At 44.3% G+C, this 27,040-nt stretch overlaps 1 protein-coding gene across 1 annotated transcript in view; it reads left to right on the top strand.

The window, feature by feature from the left end:
* Positions 1-27,040, top strand: part of LOC117514639 (collagen alpha-1(XIV) chain-like) — a 496,536-nt gene that overhangs the window by 30,605 nt on the left and 438,891 nt on the right. The window contains exon 3 of the mRNA XM_034175192.1: positions 23,196-23,312. Coding sequence (XP_034031083.1) covers positions 23,196-23,312 — 117 coding nt within the window. The remainder of the gene's footprint in view (positions 1-23,195; positions 23,313-27,040) is intronic.

The raw sequence follows: 27,040 nt of genomic DNA on the forward strand, positions 1-27,040 counted from the left end.
CACTGCCACCTGCTGAGTGGTTTACGAATGTGCATCCATATGAAATTCTGAGTTTTAAATGGACTGCAGTCAGCAGAAGATCTGTACGTGCATTAGCATTTATGTTACTTATTTTGGGTTTGGGTTTTCATATTTGTTCAATCTGTTATGTGTCAGACGCAGCCCAGAGAACCGACCAGCGTTTGAAGGACCCAGTATAAAATAAGCAGAGCACGGTACAAAGGATAACTGACTTTAATAACATAACAGTGAGGTGATAATACAAACAAATAAGTGCGTGGTCTGGCGTGGTGGAATGCCGGTGTGCTCCCAGCAGCACTAACGGTCCGGAGCCAGAAACAGTTCAGACCCAAGGACCCCGCCGACACCCCCCAGGTGGCCGCGACAAACCGAGTCTGTGAAAGAAGAAACCATCATGTGAGTCCACACTCTACACACAGAGAGACCGCTCAAAGGTGTACATAAACAGCAAACACTTCCTGGCTTAATCACTAATCAGCTTCCCACCCTGCAGGCATGGAACACCCTGTTCACATACTCAAACTGCAGTGGAAGCTGATTAAACGACTAACATAACAGCTCAATACAATAAGGTGTGAGGGACACCACATATACTGACTGTACAAATGTTAGTCACAAAACCTAACGTACCTCAGGAAGTGTGCTGACGAGCGTGAGACCTCACCCCCTCCTCTTTCACAGACCATGGTGTCAAACCTGGTACAGTCTCTGCATCCACTGATGATGAGATGGCTCTAGAGACGACGATCTCACCCGTCTGGTCACAAGGTTGAGTCTCTGGCAAATACACACACTGTCTGGAGTACACACTGTGTACTCCAGACTTAAATGCCACCATGCTCCAATCCGTGTAGATGCACCACAGCTGTGAGTCCTGACGAGCTGCACATGATCAGCCTCAGGTGATCAGGGTGAGGTCCTGATGACTCAGCCACACAGCCACTCAGTCCTAAACGCGCCACCTGGAAGGAAAAACAAAAGACAGAAACAGAAGACAGAAACAAAAGGCAGCCAGGCCCGCCAGGCACTCCAGCCACAATACAATCGCCTGTTTTTCTTTATTTTATTGTGAAAAAAGTGTTTGCATTCTACTTTATATGTTATGTTTTGTCTGCTCGAATCTTACAGTCTTGCTCTTTATTCCCACATGAATCAACAAATGTAATTTTTTTTGCAGTTCAAATGTTTATTCTTAAAGATACACATGTTCCTACAGCCAATATGTGCACATATTGGGTGTTTCAATTATTATTAAATAGTGTGTGCCGAAGTGTGTATTTTGCATTAAATCTAAGCATGGAAATGGCTCAGGCTGCTGGGAAGTAGACTAGACTCTCCAACTCGTACCATACTCCTCGTCCTCAGCTGTCTGCTATGCAGTTGAGGATTTTATGGTGACACATTTATCACCATTTGGTTGGCAGGCATGTTGAATATTCTGGCCTGCTTCACCAGACTGCACATGAAGGATCATTGAGCAGACCCTTAATATTCACTCAGTCCTTAACAGAGATTTCACACTTACACGTACACACCCTGTGTGCACGCACATTGCAGCACAGAGATAAGTGTCGAGGTGGAAAGGGGCTTCACTTACACAGGTGAGAGAATGAAACGGGGGAAAAAAGAGGCGTTAAGCTTCTAACAGGATGTAGAGAGCGAGGCAGGATGGAAGATATGATAAAAGAGCTGAAGAGGGGAGGACAGAGGATAGAGAACCCGAAGATAAGAAGGAGAATTTGTTACAAAAGAGTGCAGAGGACATGAAAGAGTGGAGAGGTAGAAAGAAAAAGCTTGATTGGGTTTCAGTTTAAGCTCCGGTCACACAGCACTAACGAAGGACACTGAAGCCAAAACGAAACAAGAAATATGGACTTATGTTGACTTTCGGAGACATCATTTAACCATCGTCCAGCGTCGTTTCTGTTGCTGGCGCTTCGTCAGAACTTTCAAACTGTCGAAAAATGTGAATGAATCCTGACAACCTCAACTCATCCGTATTCTGTTTTGCTTTCAGTCTTGACGATTCCTCATCATTTGGGTAGTTCCCATACCATCAGCGTACTGATTGGTTGTTGTCCAACCTCCCAAGTCTGACGTCTTGCACGAACATTGATGATATCTGAATAGATCAGTAACTAAAGATCCGACGAGCTGAACGTGACTCAATGAAAAGCAACGTTTTTATACAGAAACAATAGCGGCAAGAACGTTTTATCAACTACTTTAACTATTTACACACGTTTGCATGCCGTCTCTGGCTGCAATGTGCATGTGCGTGCACACGTTGTTGTAGTGAAGACAGACCTGTTGTCAAGACAATTAACTCTTGAAACTTGTGTCAAGGTTGCCGTTCGCTTCGTTTTTCTTTTGTTAGTTTCAGTCTCATTTCGGTCTTTTATGCGCTTTTTAGTGACAGCTCATTCGTCCACTTTTTCTCGACGATTTGTGGCTTTGTGATTTGTTTTCCTTCATTCAGCTAATGCTGTGTGCCGTGTGACCAGGCCTTTAAGTGCTATCTCAGCGAGCAGAGCCATTCTTGTAGCAATGAGACGTTTGAAAACGTTCACACACGACACCCGTCTGTCTCATGTACAGTAGCTGTCTTGTGCTGTCAGTGCAGTCCAGAAGTTGTCATCCATAAATCCAGAGTGTTTGTGAATCCAGTCTCAGTATTCACAGTGCAGCCAGTACTTAGCTAATCTGGAGAGTTGAGAAGAAAAATTGTCACTAAGGAATGGATGAGTGAAGGTGAAGACAAAAGGGAAGGAGAGGCAGAAAATGAAAGAGGAGGACAGTATTGAGGAAATGACTGAGAATGACAATGGGAGGAGAGGATGGAGCAGAATGGAAAGACAGTGTGAGGGTGAGTGAAATTAGGGAGGAAAAAATGACAAAGGAGAAGAATGGGTGAAAGAACAGAACAGATTGTAGAGTAATGAAAGAAATAAGAGGAGGCAAGGATAGGGGAACAGTATGAGCAACAAAAGGTCAAATTCAGAGAAGAAAAGAAGCCAGCAGAGAGCAGGACGGTGAGTGTAAGCAAAAGGATAATTTAGAAAGCAGAAGCATGAGGCGAGGATGAGGAAATGGAGTGAGGTGGAGGGTTTGACTGCAAACTTTTACTCATCTATCTGGAATCTCTGCTAACTTTCTCAAAGAGGGGCACCAAGCTGTGCCTTCATACTAGGTCCAACTGATCTAATTCCAGATCCCTGACTCCACTTAAAACATGATTAGTCCTTCCTGGGATAGCTCTGCCCAGTCTCATGGTTTTTTTTGTGCTCCCGTGACGAAACGAGTCAAATTTTTTTTAACTCACTATTACGGGTGGTGGCCAAGTGGTTAATGCGCTTGGTTTCAGTTCAGAAGGTTCCGGGTTCAAATCCCACCCCTGCCACATTTCTCCATGTAATGTGGAGTTGCGTCAGGAAGGGCATCCGGCGTAAAACGTGTGCCAATTCAACATGCGGATCCACCTTGGATTTGCTGTGGCAACCCCAAGTGCAAACAAGGGAGCAGCCGAAGGGACTTACTTACTTACTAACCCTACTCCTACCCCCGATCATAACCTTAACCATAACTAATCCTACTCCTTCTCCCCACCCTCACCATAACCACCCCTATCCCCCCACCGCCCCCCCCCTTCACTTTTAATTTCGTGCAGCCATCACGGAATAAATTAGAATGAATTTGTGCTGCCGTGATGAAAATGAGGCGCTTTTCGTCACAATATCACGAACCAGTAGATTAATGTATATTTCGTGCTGCTGAATCACGACTTGCTGTGAGATTGGGTTGGATAGCTATGAATTGACTGTAAATACAGATGGCGCAAACATGCCAAATTGGTGCATACGGGTTTTGCAACAAATCTGTAATTATGTCCACCAATGACGTAATAAAATCAATGGCGCTTATTTATTTTTGTCTGTCTTTTAGCAGGATTATGCCAAAACTGCTGCACGGGTTTTGATGAAATTTTCGCTGCATATAAATATTAGGCCATGGAAGACTATCAAATTTTACAGGTGATCTAGATTCTGAATCAAGATTGAACTTTATATAGGCTTTGAAGGATTACAACAAAACTGCTTCACAGATTCTCACCAAATTTGCACCACAGATAGATATTAGGGCATGGAAGACTCCACTGCATTTTGGAGGTGATCCGGATCTGGATTGGCGGACGTCAGAAATCTCTGATTGCTCTTGTTGTTGTTGCAAGCTTGGTGGATTGGTCTACTTAGGGTCTGGTCAGACTGGAGGTTACAATCACCCTGTCACAGGTGTGCACACCACAGTCACTTGACTGTCACTGAAAAAATTGGTGTCAGGATGTGTTGTGGGCTGAAAATCATTTGCTGAGTGCATCCTGAAGACTTTCAAAATACTGTTTTTTTTTTTTTTTTTTTTTTTTTTTTTTTGGTGTGCCACAGTTTACCATCTCTGTGCCACAGGCACAGTTCAATTCATGGTCTGCATTCTTCTAAGGGCTGGGTCCCATGAAATTCTTTTGGCTTCAGCCCATCCATCCATCCATCCATCCATTTTCTTCCACTTTATCCGGAGTCGGGTCGCGGGGGCAGCAGCTCAAGCAAAGCCGCCCAGACCTCCCGATCCACACACACCTCCCCCAGCTCCTCCGGGGGAACCCCAAGGCGTTCCCAAGCCAGCCGAGAGATGTAGTCCCTCCAGCGTGTCCTGGGTCTTCCCCGGGGCCTCATCCCAATGGGACGTGCCCGGAACACCTCTCCAGCGAGGCGTCCAGGGGGCATCCGGAAAAGATGCCCGAGTCACCTCAACTGACTCCTTTCGACGTGGAGGAGCAGCGGCTCAACTTCGAGCTCCTCCTGAGTGACCGAGCTCCTCACCCTATCTCTAAGGGAGCGCCCAGCCACCCTGCGGAGGAAACTCATCTCGGCCGCTTGGACTCGCGATCTTGTTCTTTCGGTCATGAGCCAAATCTCATGAGCATAGGTGAGGATCGGAACGTAGATTGATCGGTAAATCAAGAACTTTGCCCCCCTACTCAGCTCTCTCTTCACCACGACGGTCCGATACAGCGACTGCATCACTGCAGATGCTGCACCGATCCATGGTTGGGACAAACAGTCATTACTTTTTCCCACCCCTACCTCTTGTCCCCTGGTAATCTTGATAGCTGCCACACCAAGCTAGCGTATTGGGCATAACCAGTAGTTTAATAATAACTTTTTAGTACTTATGTATATTTTACTTATAAATAATACTTATTTGTAATGGAACATATGCAGTCTATAAAACTATCCTTTTGTCTTTTTGTCTTAAGTTACCAACCGTATTTTTTTTTAAATTGCACAATGACTCATTGGATTGCTTGGGCCATGAAGGATACACTTGTTGTATCCTTCAGGGAGATTTTCAAGGAGAAAAAGGCTACACATCAGTCACTTTACAAGCAGCCTTTGAAATGGGACAACCTAGTCGCACCACTAATAACATAAGCGGCAGATGATCGCCGCCTTTGAAGCACGCCGCCGCTCAATAGAGGCTGCCCAAGTTACATGGACTTCCTCCTGTCAGTGATGTACCCCTATCAAAGTTAACCAGGAAACAGCTGTAAGAAATTCTATCTCGGAAAGGACTACAAATGCGCAAAAAAATAAAACCATTCGTAGATCAGTCAGAGGTCAGAATCATGAGGAGTCTGAACATAAATGGAGAGGCTGACACTCGGCATCCACGGTTAAATATCCAGCTTTTTCATAAAACTGGACTCATCCGTATTTTATTTTTTCCCCATTTGGTTTGGGAACAACAACAACCGGGGAGGTGATGGTCCAGTTGTTAAGGCGTTGGGCTTGAGACCAGAAGATCCTCAGTTCAAATCCCAGCCTGACTAGAAAATCAATAAGGGCCCTTGGTCTAAGGGCCAGGTCTTTAATCTCCTATTGCTCCCAGTGTGTAGTGAGCGCCTTGTATGGCAGCACCCTCACATCGGGGTGAATGTGAGGCATTATTTGTAAAGCGCTTTGAGCGTGTGATGCAGATGGAAAAGCCATTTACCTTCAACATTTACCATCTCTGCATGTTGACTCAGACTCAGGTCCACCCTGGCCATGGTCCTGAGCAGTCACCCTTGCCAAGTAAACTGGACTTTGTGTGTGTAATAATATACTCAGTGCTGTCCAGACTGCATAGTGTGACTTCACCCAAAACTAACAATGCCATTGCTCCCAATTTCAAAATCTGTTCTTCCAGGTGCAGTAGTGCTGTCTGTCATTGAAACGTCAGACCCAGTTCTGACACACGCCGACCAGACAAGTACGTTGACCAGTACATTGACGGAATCATGGCAAAATACATGAGGGTGTTTTTGGGTGTGTCTGTGTGTTGCATAGTGTGTCATCCTATACACACAGCAGTAGCACGCATCTGTTGCTGCAGACACACACGCTTTGGGACAGACGTCGGCACGGGAGCCAGTGGAAGCTGGCTGCCGAGTCTCAGTCTCAGTGACAGTTAGAGTTCACATGCACCTCACTTAAGTGACAGTTTTGCAACAGTCATGTGAGTTTCTAAAAAAGGAAGACAGTCTTACAAATTTGTGCCACATAAGGACAACCGTCTCGCAACAGTTTTGCCACCATCATGCATGTGGTGTATGTCAGCATCGGTGTGACCATCACAAAATATATGTGACTACAACTTTTTTCACCACAAAGTCCATGAATGTATTCTTGAGGGAGCTGCAGCAGATACTGCTGGTGACTCTCTTAAATTGCCGACCGTCTTATCTTTGTATGACTGGGGCTTTTCTGGTGCTGAATTTTGTTGCTAAGCTGTTGTGGCCAAAATTCTGCCAAGTGGCTCCACTTATGTATGTCTACTCATCTGGCAAGAAGAATAAGCACTGTTCTGTTAGGGGCTGATTCCAGCGGTTGAAACTCTTCAAGGTAGACTAGACGTCTCTGGCTTGTGTAGAACACATTTTACTGCAGAGTATTACAGGTGGTTTAACTCATCTCTCTGTGGTTTCTGTTTCAACAAAGTGTTTTAGTGTGAGATACAGAGAGTGGCTGATGAATGCATTTCACAAAAACATCTTGGCACTCGATTCAGAAGGGAAAACAGAGCCGTGATGATGTGATGGTAGTAAACAAGGGTAATTTATATCAGGGATTCACATATTCCATCAGCAGTGGAGCTGCTGTGTCCATATTCATTAATCATATTTGCTGTGTCAGGAAATGTTTGCAATTTATCGTTTGTCATGTATTCACACAGATTCAAAAAGGGCAGTAGTTGGCAGACATTTTTCATTATAATGTAGTGTATGCGTGTATGTGTGTTTCATTAATATACAAAGCAAACATCAAGGTATTCAAGGGAATTTTGACTCGGCTATTATTATTAGCACCCCATCTGCCTCCTCCATTCAGCTACTATCAGCCACACGGTAAATGATATGAGGGTAATAATACACCGAGCTCTATCATAGAGTGAAATTATTCATAGATTCTATTATGTAGTGTAATTATACAATTTTTGCCTTCACATGTTGGAAAATTCAACATGGTCGCTTTTCACAACTTGAAAGTGGGTGGAGAGTCTTTGAGACACTTTGCTAACTTGTGATGTGACATTATGATTAAACGTTAAGGTTGTTTGTGAATAAGTCTGTGACCAAAATGTTTTTTTATGAAGCAATTAATGTCTAAGAGCCTATTGTTATAAATGTGAAGCTTTCAATTCAGTTTAATTTATTTATGTATTGTCAAATCACAGTGGACATAATCTCCAAGTGCTTTTGGCAAAAAGTAAAATTGAGCAGGCACTTTTTCAACATTGGCAAGGAATAAACTCTTTTTCCAAGGAAGTATCCTCCCGCTGACCAGATTCAATGGGGTGGCCATCAACTTTGAACACTGGAACCAGACAGAATAGAAGGCACAAAACAAGAATTGTGAAGAAGGTTGTAACTGAGACACCCAAATATAGCTTACAGCATGCGATGGAAGATCATAAAAAAGGTTATTCCCATGAAAATAGTAAAATGTATGAAAAAAAAAAAAATCAAACATATAGTATCCCACGTAATCATCCGGCAGGAGCAGTGATGATGTCACTGAATCAATATGGTGTATTTTCTGACCCCCCCCCTCCAAAAAAGTCAGGAATTGGTCTTATTGTTATTGTAACCGTGCCGAATGCATGTTTCTGAATGTTAAATGTGAGATGCACATTGCACATGCTTGGAAATCATAGGACTATGCATGAGATATTGTGCTTAATTTTTGCAAATCATAGAGTGCATCCAGATGGTATTTACAGCACGTCACTTTTTCACATTTTGTTATGTTATAGTCTTATTCCAAAATGAAGTAAATTCATTTTTTTCCCTGAAGATTCTACTCACAGAACCCCATACTAACAACATGAAAAAAGCTTTTTTGAAATTTATTAAAAATAAAAATAAAAACCAACTAAGAAATAGCATGTAAATAAGTATTCGCACGCTTTGCTCAGTACTTTGTTGATGCACTTTTGGCAGCAATTACAGCCTCAAGTCTTCTTGAATATGATTCCACAAGTTTGGTGGACCTATCTTTGGGCAGTTTTGCCCATTCCTCTTTGCAGCACCTCTCAAGCTCTATCAGGTTGGATGGGGAGCATTGGTGCACAGCCATTTTCAGATCTCTCCAGAGATGTTCAATCGGATTCAGGTCTGGGCTCTGGCTGGGCCACTCAAGGACATTCACAGAGTTGTCCTGAAGCGACTGCTTTGATATCTTGGCTGTGTGCTTAAGGTCATTGTCCTGCTGAAAGGTGAACCTTAGCCCCAGTCTGAGGTTAAGAGCGCGCTGGAGCAGGTCTTCATCCAGGATGTCTCTGTACATTGCTGCATTCATCTTTCCCTCAATCCTGACTAGTCTCCCAGTTCCTGCCTCTGAAAAAACATCCCCATAGCATGTTGCTGACACCACCATGCTTCACTGTATTGGATGGTGCCTGGTTTCTGCCAAATATGACACCTGGCATTTACACCAGAGAGTTCAATGTTTGTCTCATCAGACCAGAGAATTTTGTTTCTCATGGTCTGAGAGTCTTTCAGGTGCAAACTTCATGCCGGCTACCATGTGCCTTTTACTAAGGAGTGGCTTCCATCTGGCCACTCTACCATACAGGCCTGAATGGTAGATTGCTGCAGAGATGGTTGCCCTTTTGGAAGGTTCTTCTCTCTCCACAGAGGAATGCTGGAGCTCTGACAGAGTGACTAAGGCCTTTCGCTCAGTTTAGACAGGCAGCCAGCTCTAGGAAGAGTCCTGGTGGATCTGAACTTCTTCCATTTACGGATGATGGAGGCCACTGTGCTCATTGAGACCTTCAAAGCAGCAGAAATGTTTCTGTACCCTTCCCCAGATTTGTGCCTTGAGACAGTCCTGTCTCTGAGGTGTACAGACAATTCCTTTGACTTCATGCTTGGTTTGTGCCCTGACATGCACTGTCAACTGGTACCTTATATGTAGACAGCTATAGAAACATGTCAAAGATGATCAGTGGAAACAGGATGCACCTGAGGTCAATTTTTGAGCTTCATGGCAAAGGCTGTGAATACTTATGTACATGTGATTCCTTCGTTTTGTCATTTTTAATAAATTTGCAAAAAACAAAAACAAAAAACCAAAACTTTTTTCACATAAAAAATTCAGTAAGGTATAGCTTCTAATATACATTCCTATTATAAGGTGGAACTCTACTAGTGTATACTAAAGTACATCTAAATATTTTAAAGAGAAAAAAAAAAGAGAGTAGAGCCACTTAGGTGCCTGGTCTTGAGAACCGGGGATGGTAGGTTGAAAAGCTTTTTTATCCCATGGGAACTCTCCCTACCCACCTAAGCAGCTCAAGGATATGGACAGCATGTATATAGGTGACATTTACACAGTCAGGGCAGTAAACAACATATACAAGAAATATAGTTACTACATAATATTATAGGCGTTAGCTCCTGGGGTATCCGGTTGTTAATTGTGACGTAACGCATCATGTGATTTTCAACTTCCGGCTCCAAACAAAAAAGGCGCGCTGTCAATAACATTGAGAACTTCACTGAGACGATCTGATCATGTTGCACTTACACCGCTGCACACGGACAACAGCATTAACATCGCAACATAAAACTCTTTGTATATTGTGCCTAAAACTCTCCTGGATATATTAACTGGGTTTTTAGACGTTGTTACTGTATTTGTTTTATGTAAAAATGTCAGACGCTCAGGTTGTTTCTCTGTTATTTTCAATGGGAGTTGCTGCGAGCTGCGATCGTTTCCTGTTCATGTCGTTCGGGGAGAAAGTGAAGTTTGCACTTTAACGTCCTGTTTATTGTAATAAATAATTTTTTATTAACAAACAGACATTTATATTTTACCTGTGCATAATAAAATATGTAAAGCAAAAGAAAAAAGTTTTATCAAGTGGTCTGACCATAGAACCAGACGAATGTGGTTAACGGAGGGACGGAGGTTTGCGCACAATGTAAACACAAACTAAACTTAAACTGTAAATTCTTAAAAAGATCAAACAGATGTAACTTTAATTGTAAACTTGGAGGTCTTTGGACCCGGAAACAGATTTATCACGTGATGCGTTACGTCAGCGCTTAACAACTGGATTGTGTGTCAAATTTTGAGGGGAAAAAAATGAATTTCATCCATTTTGGCGTAAGGCTGTAACATAAAATGTGGAAAAAGTGCAGCGCTGTGAATACTTTCTGGAAGCGCTGTATGAAACCCATCATTAGAATACGTTGCATAAATTATACAGAACAATAAGATGTCGATTAGAGTCCCACAGAAGTGGTGTGTGTCTTTGTGGTGGTGAGTCTGTGTGTATGTGTGATGGTGGTTGGAGGGCACTGTTCCACTAGGGGACAGTAAGAGGCGGTCTGGGCATCTATCAAGTGAATGAAAGGAGCTTGATGTAGGTAGCCAATGAGGTGCAGAGTTCAGGGACCCCATAAAACAGGTCCTAAAGAGGGAAAGAGAACTGAGTTATAAAACAGAGAAAACATTAGCATTTTAACATCAGTTTAATATATATCAGTTACAACTACGGATGGGTATTGATAAGATTTTATCGATGTCGATTCCGCTTATTGATCCGATTCCTTTTGTTTTGAAGTTATTAATTCCGACTGGACTCTGTCTTGGCAGAGAGCCGCGCAGCGTTTGGAGCTGTGCCAACGGAACGGAGGACGATTCTTGTTTCTTGACTGCAACAAGACAAAAGTCCCATTTAGTGACTTTAATCCACACAAAAGTGACTCACGATTGACATATTTTAATGGCTTTGAGAGGAGTTAAGAAGTGGACTTGCCACTTCTGAAGAGCAGCGAATCAAAGAACCACGAGCCAACGGATCGAAGCATTGCTTCATTGGTTCACACTTCAAAGTGGAGTCACGCTGCAGAAACAGTTGATTTACAGAGCCAGTGCAGGGTCTGTATTCAACGTAGAGAAATGATCATTTTCCCGACAAACACCCTCAAAAACAACGGCCGCTTTGAAGGGCCGATAAGGGAATCGTTAAGCAAAAGACTATTGATATCGGTGGATTGAATAATTTCTTAACGATACCCAAAAAGAACCGGTTCTCGATACCCAACCCTAGCTACAACACTCCAAGGGTTGCGTCCTGACATGACTAACTTTTGGACCAGACTGGCCAGAGATCAAGCTTTTTTCCCTCCCTTGCAATCCTCCTAACAAACAAACAATCACACAAACAAACAAACAATTATGGGGAAAAAACACAACCTCTTTGGTAGCAAAGACAAAAATTCTGTTTATTGTCATTCCAGATACTCACTTTAGCCTGAAGGAGACAGAGCGCCGTTCTCATCACTGAATGAAAATTCTTTTCAGGACTTGAAGTTTGCCAGCATCATATCATCCAATTTTTGTTTTCACTCTGTTTCTTAATAATGTACAGTATTTGCATATCTGCATCGATTAAACATTCATCACATGACATTAATTGGAGACTCAGAATTTTAAACAGGATTAGGATTCTTTGACATTTTTTTGTATTCAAGGCTTAGGTTTTTTGTTGTTGTGTTGTTTGATCTCAACAAAAATATAAACGCAACACTTTTGGTTTTGCTCCCATTTTGTATGAGATGAACTCAAAGATCTAAAACTTTTTCCACATACACAATATCACCATTTCCCTCAAATATTGTTCACAAACCAGTCAAAATCTGTGATAGTGAGCACTTCTCCTTTGCTGAGATAATCCATCCCACCTCACAGGTGTGCCATATCAAGATGCTGATTAGACACCATGATTAGTGCACAGGTGTGCCTTAGACTGCCCACAATAAAAGGCCACTCTGAAAGGTGCAGTTTTGTTTTATTGGGGGGGGGATACCAGTCCGTATCTGGTGTGACCACCATTTGCCTCATGCAGTGCAACACATCTCCTTCGCATCATCCGTGAAGAGAACACCTCTCCAATGTGCCAAATGCCAGCGAATGTGAACATTTGCCCACTCAAGTTGTTTACGACGACGAACTGGAGTCAGGTCAAGACCCTGATGAGGATGACGAGCATGCAGATGAGCTTCCCAGAGACAGTTTCTGACAGTTTGTGCAGAAATTCTTTGGTTATGCAAACCGATTGTTTCAGCAGCTGTCCGAGTGGCTGGTCTCAGACGATCTTGGAGGTGAACATGCTGGATGTGGAGGTCCTGGGCTGGTGTGGTTACACGTGGTCTGCGGTTGTGAGACTGGTTGGATGTACTGCCAAATTCTCTGAAACGACTTTGGAGACGGCTTATGGTAGAGACATGAACATTCAATACACGAGCAACAGCTCTGGTTGACATTCCTGCTGTCAGCATGCCAGTTGCACCCTCCCTCAAATCTTGCGACATCTGTGGCATTGTGCTGTGTGATAAAACTGCACCTTTCAGAGTGGCCTTTTATTGTGGACAGTCTAAGGCACACCTGTGCACTAATCATGGTGTCTAATCAGCATCTTGATATGGCACACCTGTGAGGTGGGATGGATTATCTCAGCAAAGGAGAAGTGCTCACTATCACAGATTTAGACTGGTTTGTGAACAATATTTGAGAGAAATGGTGATATTGTGTATGTGGAAAAAGTTTTAGATCTTTGAGTTCATCTCATACAAAATGGGAGCAAAACCAAAAGTGTTGCGTTTATATTTTTGTTGAGTGTATATATATATATATATATATATATATATATATATATATATATATATATACGAGGTCTGTTAGAAAAGTATCCGACCTTTTTATTTTTTTCAAAAACCATATGGATTTCAATCACGTGTGATTGCATCAGCCAAGCTTGAACCTTCGTGCGCATGCGTGAGTTTTTTCACGCCTGTCGGTTGCGTCATTCACCTGTGAGCAGGCTTTGTGTGAGCAGTGGTCCACCCCTCTTGTCGGATTTTTATTGCGAATAAATGTCTGAATGATTTGGAGCTTTGCTGCATCAATTTTTTCCAGAAACTGTGAGAGACCTCCAGGTGGTAACCATTCAGAAAATTCAAATGGCTGTGAGGGACGATTTTATGGGGATTACACAGATTAAGGAGTGCTCCAGCCGCTTTAAGCACGGCCCACAGCTGCTGAGAGTGCGCCGCGCCCCGAGCGCCGATCGACAGGCTGAAACAACCAGATCATTTCCAACGTGAAGGCTTTGTTGATCCGGGACGTCGTCTGACTTACACAAAAATGGCAGGAGACGTGGACATCAGTACTTTTTTGGCACATTCCACTGTTACAGGAGTTTTTTTCATGGAAAGAAAAGCGGACGGATGTGCCACCGTGCCGCTCATGGCGCGGCACAAAACCACCTCCGTGTTGGTCTCACAGGACGGCTTTGAGATGGCTTTCAGACGGCTGTCGGTGGGTTTTCAGTCGTGTGACTAACCGAGAAATTGTGGATGGGCTGGACATGCCAGAACATGTCCTGTGAGGCCTCATCACGGCGTTGCTTTGCGCCATGCGGCTCCACCGCGACGCGCGGAATTCCTCCGCTCCTCTTTCCATGACAAAAACTCCTGTAACAGTGGAATGTGCCGTTCATTTCCAAACTGGATGCTGTGTTTTAATCAGAACGTCCTCTGACTAGCACAGGAATTGCGGAAGACGTGGACATCAGCACTTTTTCGGCACATTGAGACAGACGTGCGGAGGAATTCCGCGCGTCGCGGTGGAGCCGCATGGCACAAAGCAACGCCGTGATGAAGCCTCACAGGACATGTTCTGGCATGTCCAGCTCATCCACAATTTCTCAGTTAGTCACACGACTGAAAACCCACCGACAGCCGTCTGAAAGCCATCTCAAAGCCGTCCTGTGAGACCAACACGGAGGTGGTTTTGTGCCGCGCCATGAGCGGCACGGTGGCACATCCGTCCGCTTTTCTTTCCATGAAAAAAACTCCTGTAACAGTGGAATGTGCCGAAAAAGTACTGATGTCCACATCTCCTGCCATTTTTGTGTAAGTCAGACGACGTCCCGGATCAACAAAGCCTTCACGTTGGAAATGATCTGGTTGATTCAGCCTATCGATCGGCGCTCGGAGCGCGGCGCGCTCTCAGCAGCTGTGGGCGGTCTTTAAACCGGCTGGAGCACTCCTTAATCTGTGTAATCCCCATAAAATCGTCCCTCAAAGCCATTTGAATTTTCCGAATGGTGTCCACCTGGAGGTCTCTCACAGTTTCTGGAAAAAATTGATGCAGCAAAGCTCCAAATCGTTCAGACATTTATTCGCAATAAAAATCCGACTAGAGGGGTGGACCACTGCTCACACAAAGCCTGCTCACAGGCGAATGACGCAACCGACAGGCGTGAAAAAACTCACGCATGCACACGAAGGTTCAAGCTTGGCTGATGCAATCACACGTGATTCAAATCCATATGGTTTTTGAAAAAAATAAAAAGGTCGGATACTTTTCTTACAGACCTCGCATATATATATATATATGCTCTCTGAGCATAAAGTGAGATGCTGAAAGGACTTACTTTACCAACATAGATGGCATCACTATAAATGGTGACATTGTGTTATGAGATGCAGACATAAAAGTTATGTCTACGAAGTCTGTGTCCATCTGAGGATGAATTTGTGGTTTACCACAATTTGTCACTCTCTTTTGCCTTCTGTCTCTTTCATTTGCTCTTTTCCTGTCTGCACATTTGTCTGGCTGTCTGTCTCATGTTGGATTTGAAAACAGGCAAGCTTGCTTTACTTTTACTTCTCTATCACCTCATTAAATTCATGAGAATCTTTCAAATATTAATTGATGGCGTTAGTTCACACACTTGGCATCGTGGTTAAAAAAACAACTTCCAATAATTTGTACTCCCTCCACCAAAATGTGTCGACTGCCAGTAATTGCAAATACAGAGCAAAACCCTGACAGTACTCTTGCCCTGCACTCAGGCAGGCCACCAGTCTGCAAACCAGTTTGTTGTTAGCTAAGGTGCCAAAAATAAATACCAGCAGTTTATGGTAATAAACAAATAGACAGACAGCATTAGTTATTTACGCAGGATTCTATGTCAGTGGCGTGACCTCATTATCCTTGACTAAGTATTAAATTCAATGTACGGTGAGTACGAATGTTGCCATTTTTGGTTATATATGTTGGTGTAGTGGTGTTCTGTGTTAAAGGACTGAATGAGCGTGAATGGCTTCATGAAGAAAATCACATTTTTGTTTCTTCATGACATACTGTTGTCTGGATGGTGCAGGGTAATGCAAATAATAAAAACACATTATAAATGCACTACTAAAAGAGGATTTTTTTTCCTTCTTTTTAAAAAACGTATTAAATCCCCATCCATCACCATATTTTTCTGCCAATATAACCAGTTTAATTTTTCTAACAAATTAATCAACATTAAAAATGTTGTTGACTCTGTCTGGCTACAACAAAGCATTAAACATAATCAGCAGTAATATTTTTATGTTGCATCATGTCACATTTTAAATTAATTTCAGACGATAAAGAGAAGATTAAGAGCAGGTGTTCCAGAACAATCATATTCCTACTTCACGCTTCCCTTCAGTGCCATGCACAGCAGTCAGTCATGCACATAAATAAAAACAGCACAAAATAAATAAATTGAAATATGCAATATCAGCTGTAGTTTTAAGTTATTATTATGTAATCTAGCAATTTTAATTTGTAGTTTAGCAGCCTTAGTTTACAGTTTATCAGCCAGGGTTTGAAAAGGAACAGCCGTGTTAGTCAGTTTCATCACTGCAGCAGATTTGGTGATGGACTGGTAAGGAACCAAATATGTTCAACCAATCAAATTGTGTGTGGGCATTTCCTCCCAACTTTGGTGTAATTGCCACATTTGAATCCAAGCATATGCTGGTCTATTGTCGCCCACACAATATCTAAATATATGCAAACAATTTTAGATTCAGTTAGTGTTACATTCTGTCACAGTAAATGATCAGTACACCACTTTGCTCAGACATAGTTCTGAGAAGATCCATCCATCCATCCATTTTCTTCCGCTTTATCCGGAGTCGGGTCGCGGGGCAGCAGCTCAAGCAAAGCCGCCCAGACCTCCCGATCCACACACACCTCCCCCAGCTCCTCTGGGGGAACCCCAAGGCGTTCCCAAGCCAGCCGAGAGATGTAGTCCCTCCAGCGTGTCCTGGGTCTTCCCGGGGGCCTCCTCCCAATGGGACATGCCTGGAACACCTCTCCAGCGTGGCGTCCAGGGGGCATCCGGAAAAGATGCCCGAGCCACCTCAACTGACTCCTTTCGACGTGGAGGAGCAGCGGCTCGACTCCGAGCTGCTGAACCTGTCGAGGCATTCACTTATCTCAGCAGTGACATACAATAGTGTTCAGAATAATAGTAGTGCTATGTGGCTAAAAAGATTAATCCAGGTTTTGAGTATATTTCTTATTGTTACATGGGAAATAAGGTACCAGTAGATTCAGTAGATTCTCACAAATCCAACAAGACCAAGCATTCATGATATGAACACTCTTAAGGCTATGAAATTGGGTTATTAGTAAAAAGTAGAAAAGGGGGTGTTCACAATAATAGTAGTGTGGCATTCGGTCAGTGAGTTCGTCAGTTTTGTGGAACAAACAGGTGTGAATCAGGTGTCCCCTATTTAAGGATGAAGCCAGCACCTGTTGAACATGCTTTTCTCTTTGAAAGCCTGAGGAAAATGGGACGTTCAAGACATTGTTCAGAAGAACAGCGTAGTTTGATTAAAAAGTTGATTGGAGAGGGGAAAACATATACGCAGGTGCAAAAAATTATAGGCTGTTCATCTACAATGATCAATGCTTTAAAATGGACAAAAAAAAAAAAAAAAAAAAAAACAGAGACGCATGGAAGAAAACGGAAAACAACCATCAAAATGGATAGAAGAATTGTTGTGTGGGCCGCTGAAGAGGAGGTACTGCTGGCCCACCACCACCAGAGGGCGCCCTGCCTGGAGTGCGGGCTCCAGGCACCAGAGGGCGCTGCCGCCTGATGAGAGCCGCCAGGGTGACAGCTGTCACCCATTACTGGACACAGCTGACTGCACTCAGCACGGAGGTATATCAGCAGGACGGCGTCTCCACCTCAGTGCCGAGATATCGCCTTGAGTTTAAGGTAATCACCTCTGCAGCATATTCTGTGTTTTTGACAATACTTGATAAGCCTTTCAGGACAGCGGACTATTGGAGACCAAGTGTTTGGATAAGTACTCCCCTTTCCTGCTTCAGTGTAACAAGAGGTGGAGGCGGCTTCGCCCCTCTCCATCTACTGGGTGCGGTCGCATCCCTACCTGTGTGTTTGTTCTCTTTTCCGCCAGCAGTACCGGATCCGACGAGCGAAGGCAGTGGCCACCTGGGAATTCGGGACTTGGCGGTTCCAGTACTTCTGGGTTTCGGTGGCAGAGGAGATCTGGGTGGTTCCGGTTCGACTAGGACGGACGTCTCCTACCTTCGGGCCTGCCCACACGACACCAGCAGATTTCGGCTTACACCTCCAAATTGTAAATTGTTGTATTAGTTGTGCTCATCTCACAACAGTAAAACTTGTTCTTTACCTTTCTCCATTGTCCGTTCATTGCGCCCCCTGTTGTGGGTCCGTGTACCGACACTTTCACAACAAGAATAACCAGAATGGGAAAGGCTCACCCATTGTTCAGCTCCAGGATGATCAAAGACAGTCTGCAGTTACCTGTAAGTGCTGTGACAGTTAGAAGATGCCTGTGTGAAGCTAATTTATTTGCAAGAATCCCCGCAAAGTCCCTCTATTAAATAAAAGACATGTGCAGAAGAGGTTACAATTTGCCAAAGAACACATCAACTGGCCTAAAGAGAAATGGAGGAATATTTTGTGGACTGATGAGAGTAAAACTTCTTTTTGGGTCCAAGGGCCACAGACAGTTTGTGAGACGACCCCCAAACTCTGAATTCAAGCCACAGTTCACAGTGAAGACAGTAAAGCACGATGGTGCAGGCATCATGATATGGGCATGTTTCTCCTACTATGGTGTTGAGCCTATATATCGCATACCAGGTATCATGGATCAGTTTGAATATGTCAAAATACTTGAAGAGGTAATGTTGCCTTATGCTGAAGAGGACATGCCCTTGAAATGGGTGTTTCAACAAGACAATGACCCCAAGCACACTAATAAATGAGCAAAATCTTGGTTCCAAACCAACAAAATTAATGCCTCGCAGATGTGAAGAAACCATGAAAAACTGTGGTTATACAACTAAATACTAGTTTAGTGATTCACAGGATTGCTAAAAAAGCAGTTTGAACATAATAGTTTTGAGTTTGTAGCGTCAACTACTACTACTATTACTGTGAACACCCCCTTTTCTACTTTTTTTTACTAATAGCCCAATTTCATAGCCTTAAGAGTGTGCATATCATGAATGCTTGGCCTTGTTGGATTTGTGAGAATCTACTGAATCTATTGGTACCTTGTTTCCCATGTAACAATAAGAAATATAATCATAACCTGGATTAATCTTTTTAGTCACATAGCACTAGTATTATTCTGAACACTACTGTATATAGTTCCAAATCACAACAAAGTTGCCTCAAGGTACTTCACACAAGTAAGGTCTAACCTTACCAACCCCCAGAGCAAGCACACAGGTGACAGTGGTAAAGAAAAACTCCCTCTGATGATTTGAGGAAGAAACCTCAAGCAGACCAGATTCAAAGGGGTGACCCTCTACCATGCTACCAACACAATTTACAAAAATCAATATACAGGAAATTTTGTTGGTGCACAGGGCAGAAGGGTTGCAGAAACAGACACCACACCCATATCTGGATGGAGCTGCACTTCAAACAGAGAGAAAAAACAGAATCAGGCATTGGAAAGACAACAGATACAGTATAATTTGTGAACATTAAACAACAAGAAAAACAGAAGAAATACTAAGGTGATCGCTGGCTATCTTTGCTGGTAAACGAATTTACAAGTCTTTAGGGTCCTGCTGTTGCCTGCTTTGCTGTATGCTTGGGAGACCTGGACACTATCCAGTGACCTAAGGTGATGACTGGATGTCTTTGGCGGATCCTTCAGTACCACTGGAATCACTTTGTGGAGAAGGTGCTGGCAGAAGAATCCTTCACCCTCATCAGCATTATTAGCTGCACCTGTGGAGGATGTTCACGTGCAGGCCTACTGACTCGCAGCACCTGTGGATGATGCTCAAGTGTAAACTTAAAGACTTTCAGCTGAAGCAGATGGTAAGATGGCATTCTGCATTTAAGCCATGAGTGGTTCAAGCAGAATTGCCGGGAACTCGACCTTGTGACGTTCGTTTGTGAGACGCTGAGGACCGCGCCAGGGTTTGACACATCGTGCCTGTGAAGGAGGATGGGTGAGGGACACATGCTGTCAGCACACATCAGAGGTGATTATTGCCTGAATGATCGTTAATAGTAATTTGGCATTTTGTTACACAGTATATTTGAACATTGATGAGAATTGTGCAGTTTGCTTCTCACTGCCGTGGCGTACGGACTGATGATCCTCCACCTGTTGTGAGAAGCTGCTCATTTACATAAAGCTTAAATTCAGACCTGAATGTGTTGCTGATAGTGTGTGCCTCTGAAAGATATTTGCTGTAGCTCTGTTGACTTACCTCACCTTTTCCATCCTTCACAGAGTCAGTTTGTCGTGTCCACCTGGGGGGTGTTTGGCGGTGAATCTGAGTCCAGAAGTGCCGAGGCTTCGATCCTTTTGGGCGCTGGAGAGCGCACCGTCCTTCACTCCGCCAGACAAACCTAATATTTATGTTGTACACTAATTATTGCACTGGAGGGGAAATAAAATCGTTTTGTTTGTGGAACCGCTTTCTGGTTATTTAGCGCTGGGTTCGGTCAGACGTTGGTCCGCTCCTCAACCTGCGTCTGCACATAACAGGCGGATTCATACATTTAGTTTGACTTCTGTTTCATTAGAGACAATATGAACTGAAGATATTTCATGTTATGTGTGGTCAACCCATTTCATTTGGTAATATAAATTCATTCCTGCATTTAAGGCCTCTCATCTATTCTAAAAAGAGTTGGGAGGCTAAAGCCTTAAAGCATTTGTAATGTTGCCATTCCTTCAAGCAACACTGAAAAGACTTTTTGGCATTAAGTATGCCAAGTGATGAAGCATGTCAGGTCAGTCCAGTACCCGCACTCTCTTCTTCCCCAGCCATGCCTTTGTAATGCGTACAAAATGCAGCTTTGTGTTGTCTTCTTGAAAAATGCATGTACGGCCCTAGAAAGGATATCATCTTGAAGGCAGCATATGTTGCTATAAAATTTCAATATACTTTTCTGCATAAATGCTGCCATCACAGAATTGTAAATTACCTTTGCCAAAGGCACTGGCAAAACCCCATACCATAGACCCTGGCTTTTGGACTTGTTTGTGATAACAGTCTGGTCTTTTTCATGTTTGGTCAGGAGCACACGGCATCTATTTCTTCCAAAACAGATCTGGAATACTGATTCATTGGACCACAGTACACATTTCTACTGTGTGATGGTGCAACTCAGATGCATTAGAGCCCAGAGAAGTAGATGGCGCTTCTGGCCAACAAGTCACCCTGCTCAGAATGCCACTCTCATTGGACTGACATCTCTGCTATTTTGGAATTGTGGGATAGCTCGCGCCCATAGATTGAGATCGCCGGACTACTTTCGCCACCCTGCTCAGTGTGCTGCTCTCGTTGGAGCAACAACACACAGAATGTGTCTCTTCCCAGATAGATCTCTTTCAGTGCAGCTTCTTGTTCTGACTTTAACATGAAGTTAACACCCAAGTCTGTAAATGGTAATCAAAACATTCCAGTCGTATCTTTCTGAACTCTTCCGCATCAAACTCCATCGTGTCAGTGTTTACAATGCTCATAAACTTTAAGTTTCTTACATATTTATTATGGCCACTCAAAACTTCAGTTATCTTTATAATTTTATTACTGGTAAATTTTAGAATGAATTATCTGGGAACTACTTTTTGCACAGGAATTCATTAAGCATGTCAGCCGCGGGCGCGTACTAACACAGAATACCCAGAAACTGGACAGTTGTTCGGCCATAACGAGAGCGTCCACTTTTAGCTTGTCATAGGCTAAGCTAGTGGCGCTCGTGAGAGTGTGGTCAACAAGTATAAGGCTTCTTTTTTTACTCAGTAAAGTTGTAAGTGGCATTTATGAATCTAACTCCCTATTATTGTAATGCAGCTGCTTAATAAAATTTTCCCAAAGTAATTCCTTGCCCAGCGTGGTTATATCAGCTACTGATGAAGGACGGTTCTTGATGCAGTGCCATCTGAGTGATTGGAGATCACAGATGTTCAGCTTCAGCTTGCACCCTTGCCCTTTATGCACTGAAATTCTTCTAGATACATTCAATCATTTAATGCACCATATAGCAAAAAACATGAAAATCCCTTAAAATCTTTCTTTGAGGAACATTGCTTATGGTCAGACTGGAAATTCTGTGTCCATCTTTGCTTCTCAAAGGCTCAGCCTTTTGGGGATGCTACTTTTATGCTAATTAGTTTTTTGCTTCATTATAATCATAAATTTCCCCATCACAACTTTTTTGGAATGTGTTGCTTTCCAAAAATTAAGCTGATCACACAAAACTCAGCCATCACAGTACTCTTGTGAATGCACTGACTCTCTCTCTTGCGCGCGCACACACACACACACACACGCACACACACACAAACACCACTGTATTATACAGGAGCATGGACAAAATGTCATGGAACATGTGACAGTGACTCACTGTACAGACAGGGATTACATGACGGGAATTTTCTTCAGAAATTATCCAAAGCAAGCAAAACGTACCCACAGATAGTGCTGATCATTTTAGAGCACTAGTATGATCAGAAATAAAGATGAAAAACATCAACTTGCTTACTGTTTGATAAGGCGCGCTCTTTTGCCAGGTTTTTTTTTTTTTGTATTTCTTTCTCATATCTGCATGGCTTCTTCCGTGGATTCTGCAATGCTCCCACCCTTAGGTTATGTTTCCTTATAGATTTGGAATTGCATCAGGAGGGGCATCTGGTGTAAATCTTGTTCCAAATCAAAATGTGCACCATATAAATTGGAGTTCCAACCCGCTGTGGCCACACCAAAGTAAAAGGAGCCAATACTTGGGGGGGAAAATTGCCTGGAACAATTGCAAGTTCTAAGTCTTTATGTCATTAAACCTCTTTGGCAGTAAAGCATGCTCCTGGTTATAAATAAAGCCTCCGTTAGAAATGGTTCCTGAAGGCTTTCAGCAAGAGTGCAGTGCCCTTCTTGATCTCAAGACTGTTTACTGCCATGAAACGTTTTTTTATTATTCCATTGAGCTCAGCCATGTTTTACATGTTCCTCTTATGATTCATCTGCCCTTTCATGCTCCCCCTTGCCTCACCCACCCCACACCTTTAAGCTACAGTATTTTGTTTTGTGGGTTTTTTCCCACATACTATAAGCAATAATTCAGAGTCTTCCAATTACATCTGTTAATTGATGATTAGGAACATTTTATCAAAATACCATTTTTTAATCATCAATATGTTCTCCATGTTTAACAGTCCCATAGCTGTACGGAGACTGATTTGAATGCGATTAATTGTGTTTCAGTTCCATCTCCACGGAGGCTGCGATTCAAAGTGCTGAGTTCAAACAAACTCCTTGTTTCATGGAAAGAACCCAAAGGAGACTTAGACAGTTATTTGTTCATCTTCAGAACTTCACCAGGTAGGATGTCTCAAAGTGTATACACTCATGGATTTGTTGTACCTGTGACACACACAACATAAATTGCACCATCACAGAAAGCAATATCTTCAGGTACTAAAAGAAGCGGTGTTTAACTTAGAAATTCTAGGGAAGGGATCCCGTAATGACTTGGATTTTGTCTGTCAGAGAGGATTATGTAATTTACTCCTTATCACGGCTTCTTTGAAGGGATTACACTCTGGAGAGATGTAGAAGGCTCAAATGTTCTCCAGCAGCTCTGCCAACTATGAGAGAAAGGACTTTTTTTCTTCTTTTTTTTTCTGGAGACTTCAAGTGTGTCAGCAGATCTTAAAGAGTGTCTAATGGGTACGCAGGACAGTTGGACCAAATCTGACTCATGATGGAGTTCAGCTCAGGCTGTCCATTCTGCATAAATTCCACATTAGCACCACACTGAGCCTGTTATCCGAGAATGGGATAACATACACATACACAGGACATAACTTGTTTTCGAGCAAGTGCATTAAAAAATCAGTAATCACCTGAATTATTGCAGATGCGTTCATGCAATCCCAGTGCATATTTATTCACAGCCATATGTCTTTCTGACATCAGTTCCTTCAAAGTACTGCTGTCTGTGTTGTTTGTTAAATATGTGCCGAGTACTGTAGCTGATTCTTCTGTGGCTATTATAAAATTGAAAAGTGGTACTAAGTAAGGACTCTGTAATATGTAACTTGGTTCTTCCAAACCCTTAAACAAGGAAAAGGAAGGAGAAAGAAAATCACCTCCAAATCTAAAGACAAGCATCAAAACAAGAACAGTTCTACCGGCTTTGCCTCAGAGAGGAATGAAAGTGTAGCAGATGTTTACTTGCAAATGGGATTAAAAAAGGACTTCCACAGTGTCAGTGTTCATTCTGTATATAAACCGACTGCTGAAATTAATGAAGATGGGGACACAAGCTATAGAGAGGTACGGTTATTTCTTTCTGTTACACCAGAACTTAACTAGAAGATATTTTCCTGATACCAAATAATTTTAGATGAAAAACTGTCTGTCAGAACATAAATGGCCATTTCTGTAAAGAAACATATGGGTAAGTATTTAGATTTTAGGCTAAATAAATGCCCAATTTTGTCAACAACAGAAATATGCAGTGTTTTCTTTTTCTTAGTATTTATATGATTTAAGCTATTATTCATCACAGAATTCTACTAATTACCATTTTGTATCAGGTGACAATGTTATGTATTTTCTCCATGCACAACATTACAGACAACTTTACTTTCATTGTGTATTGCTCTGTGTACGACAATCAATGAATATAATTACTAATGATAAGGCTTATCACTTGTCTGGCAACAGTTCTGAAATTCAAATATTATGGGGTGTGTTGTGAAAGTGTAGGTACACGGACCCACAACAGGGGGCGTAATGAACGGACAATGGAGAAAGGTGAATAACAAGTTTTACTGTTGTGAAACGAGCACAACGAATACAACAATTAACAATTTGGGGTCGAATCCGCTGGTGTCGTGTGGGCAGGCTCGAAGGTAGGAGACATCCGTCTCAGTCGAACCGGAACCACCCAGATCTCCTCTGCCACCGAACCCTGGAAATACTGGAACCGCCAAGTCCCGAATTCCCAGGTGGCCACTGCCTCCGCTCGTCGGATCCGGTACTGCTGGCGGGAGAGAGCAACAACACACAGGTGTGGATGCGACAGCACCCAGTAACGGAGAGGGGAAGAGCCGCCTCCACCTCTTGTCAATATATAGCAGGAAGGTGAGTACTTATCCAAGCAATTTAGCTATCAGTAGTCAGCAGTCCTGAAAAGGTTTAACAAGTTTTAGCTGGTTATTCAGTATATGAATGCAGAGAACGTTACCTCAGTCTTAAGGCGATATCTCGGCACTGAGGTGGAGACGCCGTCCTGATGATATACCCCCGGGCTGAGTGGAGTCAGCTGTGTCCAGTAATGGGTGACAGCTGTCACCCTGACTGCTCTCGTACGGCGGCGGCGCACTCTGGTGCCTGGAGCCCGCACTCCAGGCAGGGCGCCCTCTGGTGGTGGTGGGCCAGCAGTACCTCCTCTTCAGCGGCCCACACAACAGGACCCCCCCCTCAACGGGCACCTCCTGGCGCACGACCGGGCTTGTCCGGATGGCGACGGTAGAAGTCGGCCAGGAGGGCCGGGTCCAGGATGAAGCCCTTCTTCACCCAGGAGCGTTCTTCGGGGCCGTACCCCTCCCAGTCCACCAGGTACTGAAAACCCCGGCCCATTCGACGGACGTCGAGGAGCCGGCGCACGGTCCAAGCCGGTTCCCCAGGAGGTGGTGCCGGACCCGGGGTGCAGAGGGGTGAGGTGTGATGGGGTTTTATCCGGGAGACATGAAAAACTGGATGAATCCGCAGCGAGGCCGGAAGCTGGAGCCTCACTGCGGCGGGATTGATGACTTTGAGGATTGTGAAGGGACCAATGTATCGTTCTTGGAGTTTGGGGGAGTCCACTTGAAGGGGAATGTCCTTGGTGGACAACCACACTTCCTGCCCAGGACGATACTTGGGGGCCGGGGCCCGCCGCCGGTCTGCATGTTTCTTCGCCCTTGTCCGGGCCTTCAACAAAGCAGAGCGGGCGGCACGCCACACCCGACGGCACTTCCGTAGGTGGGCCTGGACCGAGGGCACACCGACCTCTCCCTCGACCACCGGAAACAAGAGGGGCTGATACCCCAAGCACACCTCAAACGGGGAGAGGCCGGTGGCTGATGACACTTGGCTGTTGTGGGCGTACTCGATCCAGGCCAGGTGGGTACTCCAGGCCGTCGGGTGCGCGGCTGTCACACAGCGAAGTGTCTGCTCCAGTTCCTGATTTGCCCGCTCTGCTTGCCCGTTGGTCTGGGGGTGGTACCCAGACGAGAGGCTGACCGTGGCCCCCAGTTCCCGGCAGAAGCTCCTCCAGACGTGCGAGGTGAACTGGGGACCGCGATTGGAGACGATGTCTGATGGTATTCCATGCAGACGGACGACGTGGTGGACCAGGAGGTCCGCTGTCTCCTGGGCCGTTGGGAGCTTCGGGAGGGCCACGAAGTGGGCCGCCTTGGAGAAACGGTCCACTATCGTGAAGACGACGGTGTTTCCCTGGGACGGCGGGAGACCCGTGACGAAGTCCAGGCCGATGTGGGACCAGGGGCGATGAGGCACGGGCAGTGGCTGTAGCAGCCCTGAGGTCTTTCGGTGGTCTGCCTTGCCCCTGGCGCAGGTGGTACAGGCCTGGACGTAGTCCCGGACGTCGGCCTCCAGGGACGCCCACCAGAAGCGTTGCCGGACGACTGCCACGGTCCTTTGCACCCCAGGGTGACAGGAGAGCTTAGAACCGTGACAGAAGTCCAGGACTGCAGCCCTAGCCTCTGGTGGGACATATAGTCTGTTCTTTGGTCCGTGTCCGGGGTCCGGGTCACGGGTCAGGGCCTCCCGGACGGTCTTCTCCACGTCCCAGGTGAGGGCAGCCACGATAGCGGACTCCGGGATGATGGGATCCGGGGGATCCGACGGTTCCGTTTTGACTTCGTCTTCATGCACCCGGGACAATGCATCCGATCTTTGATTCTTGGTCCCGGGACGGTAGGTAATCCGGAAGTCAAAACGGCCAAAGAACAGTGACCAGCGGGCTTGCCTGGGGTTCAGCCGCTTGGCGGTCCTGATGTACTCCAGGTTCCGATGGTCAGTGAAAACCGTGAATG

Source organism: Thalassophryne amazonica, chromosome 7, assembly GCF_902500255.1.
Source record: "Thalassophryne amazonica chromosome 7, fThaAma1.1, whole genome shotgun sequence".
Lineage (NCBI taxonomy): Eukaryota > Metazoa > Chordata > Actinopteri > Batrachoidiformes > Batrachoididae > Thalassophryne > Thalassophryne amazonica.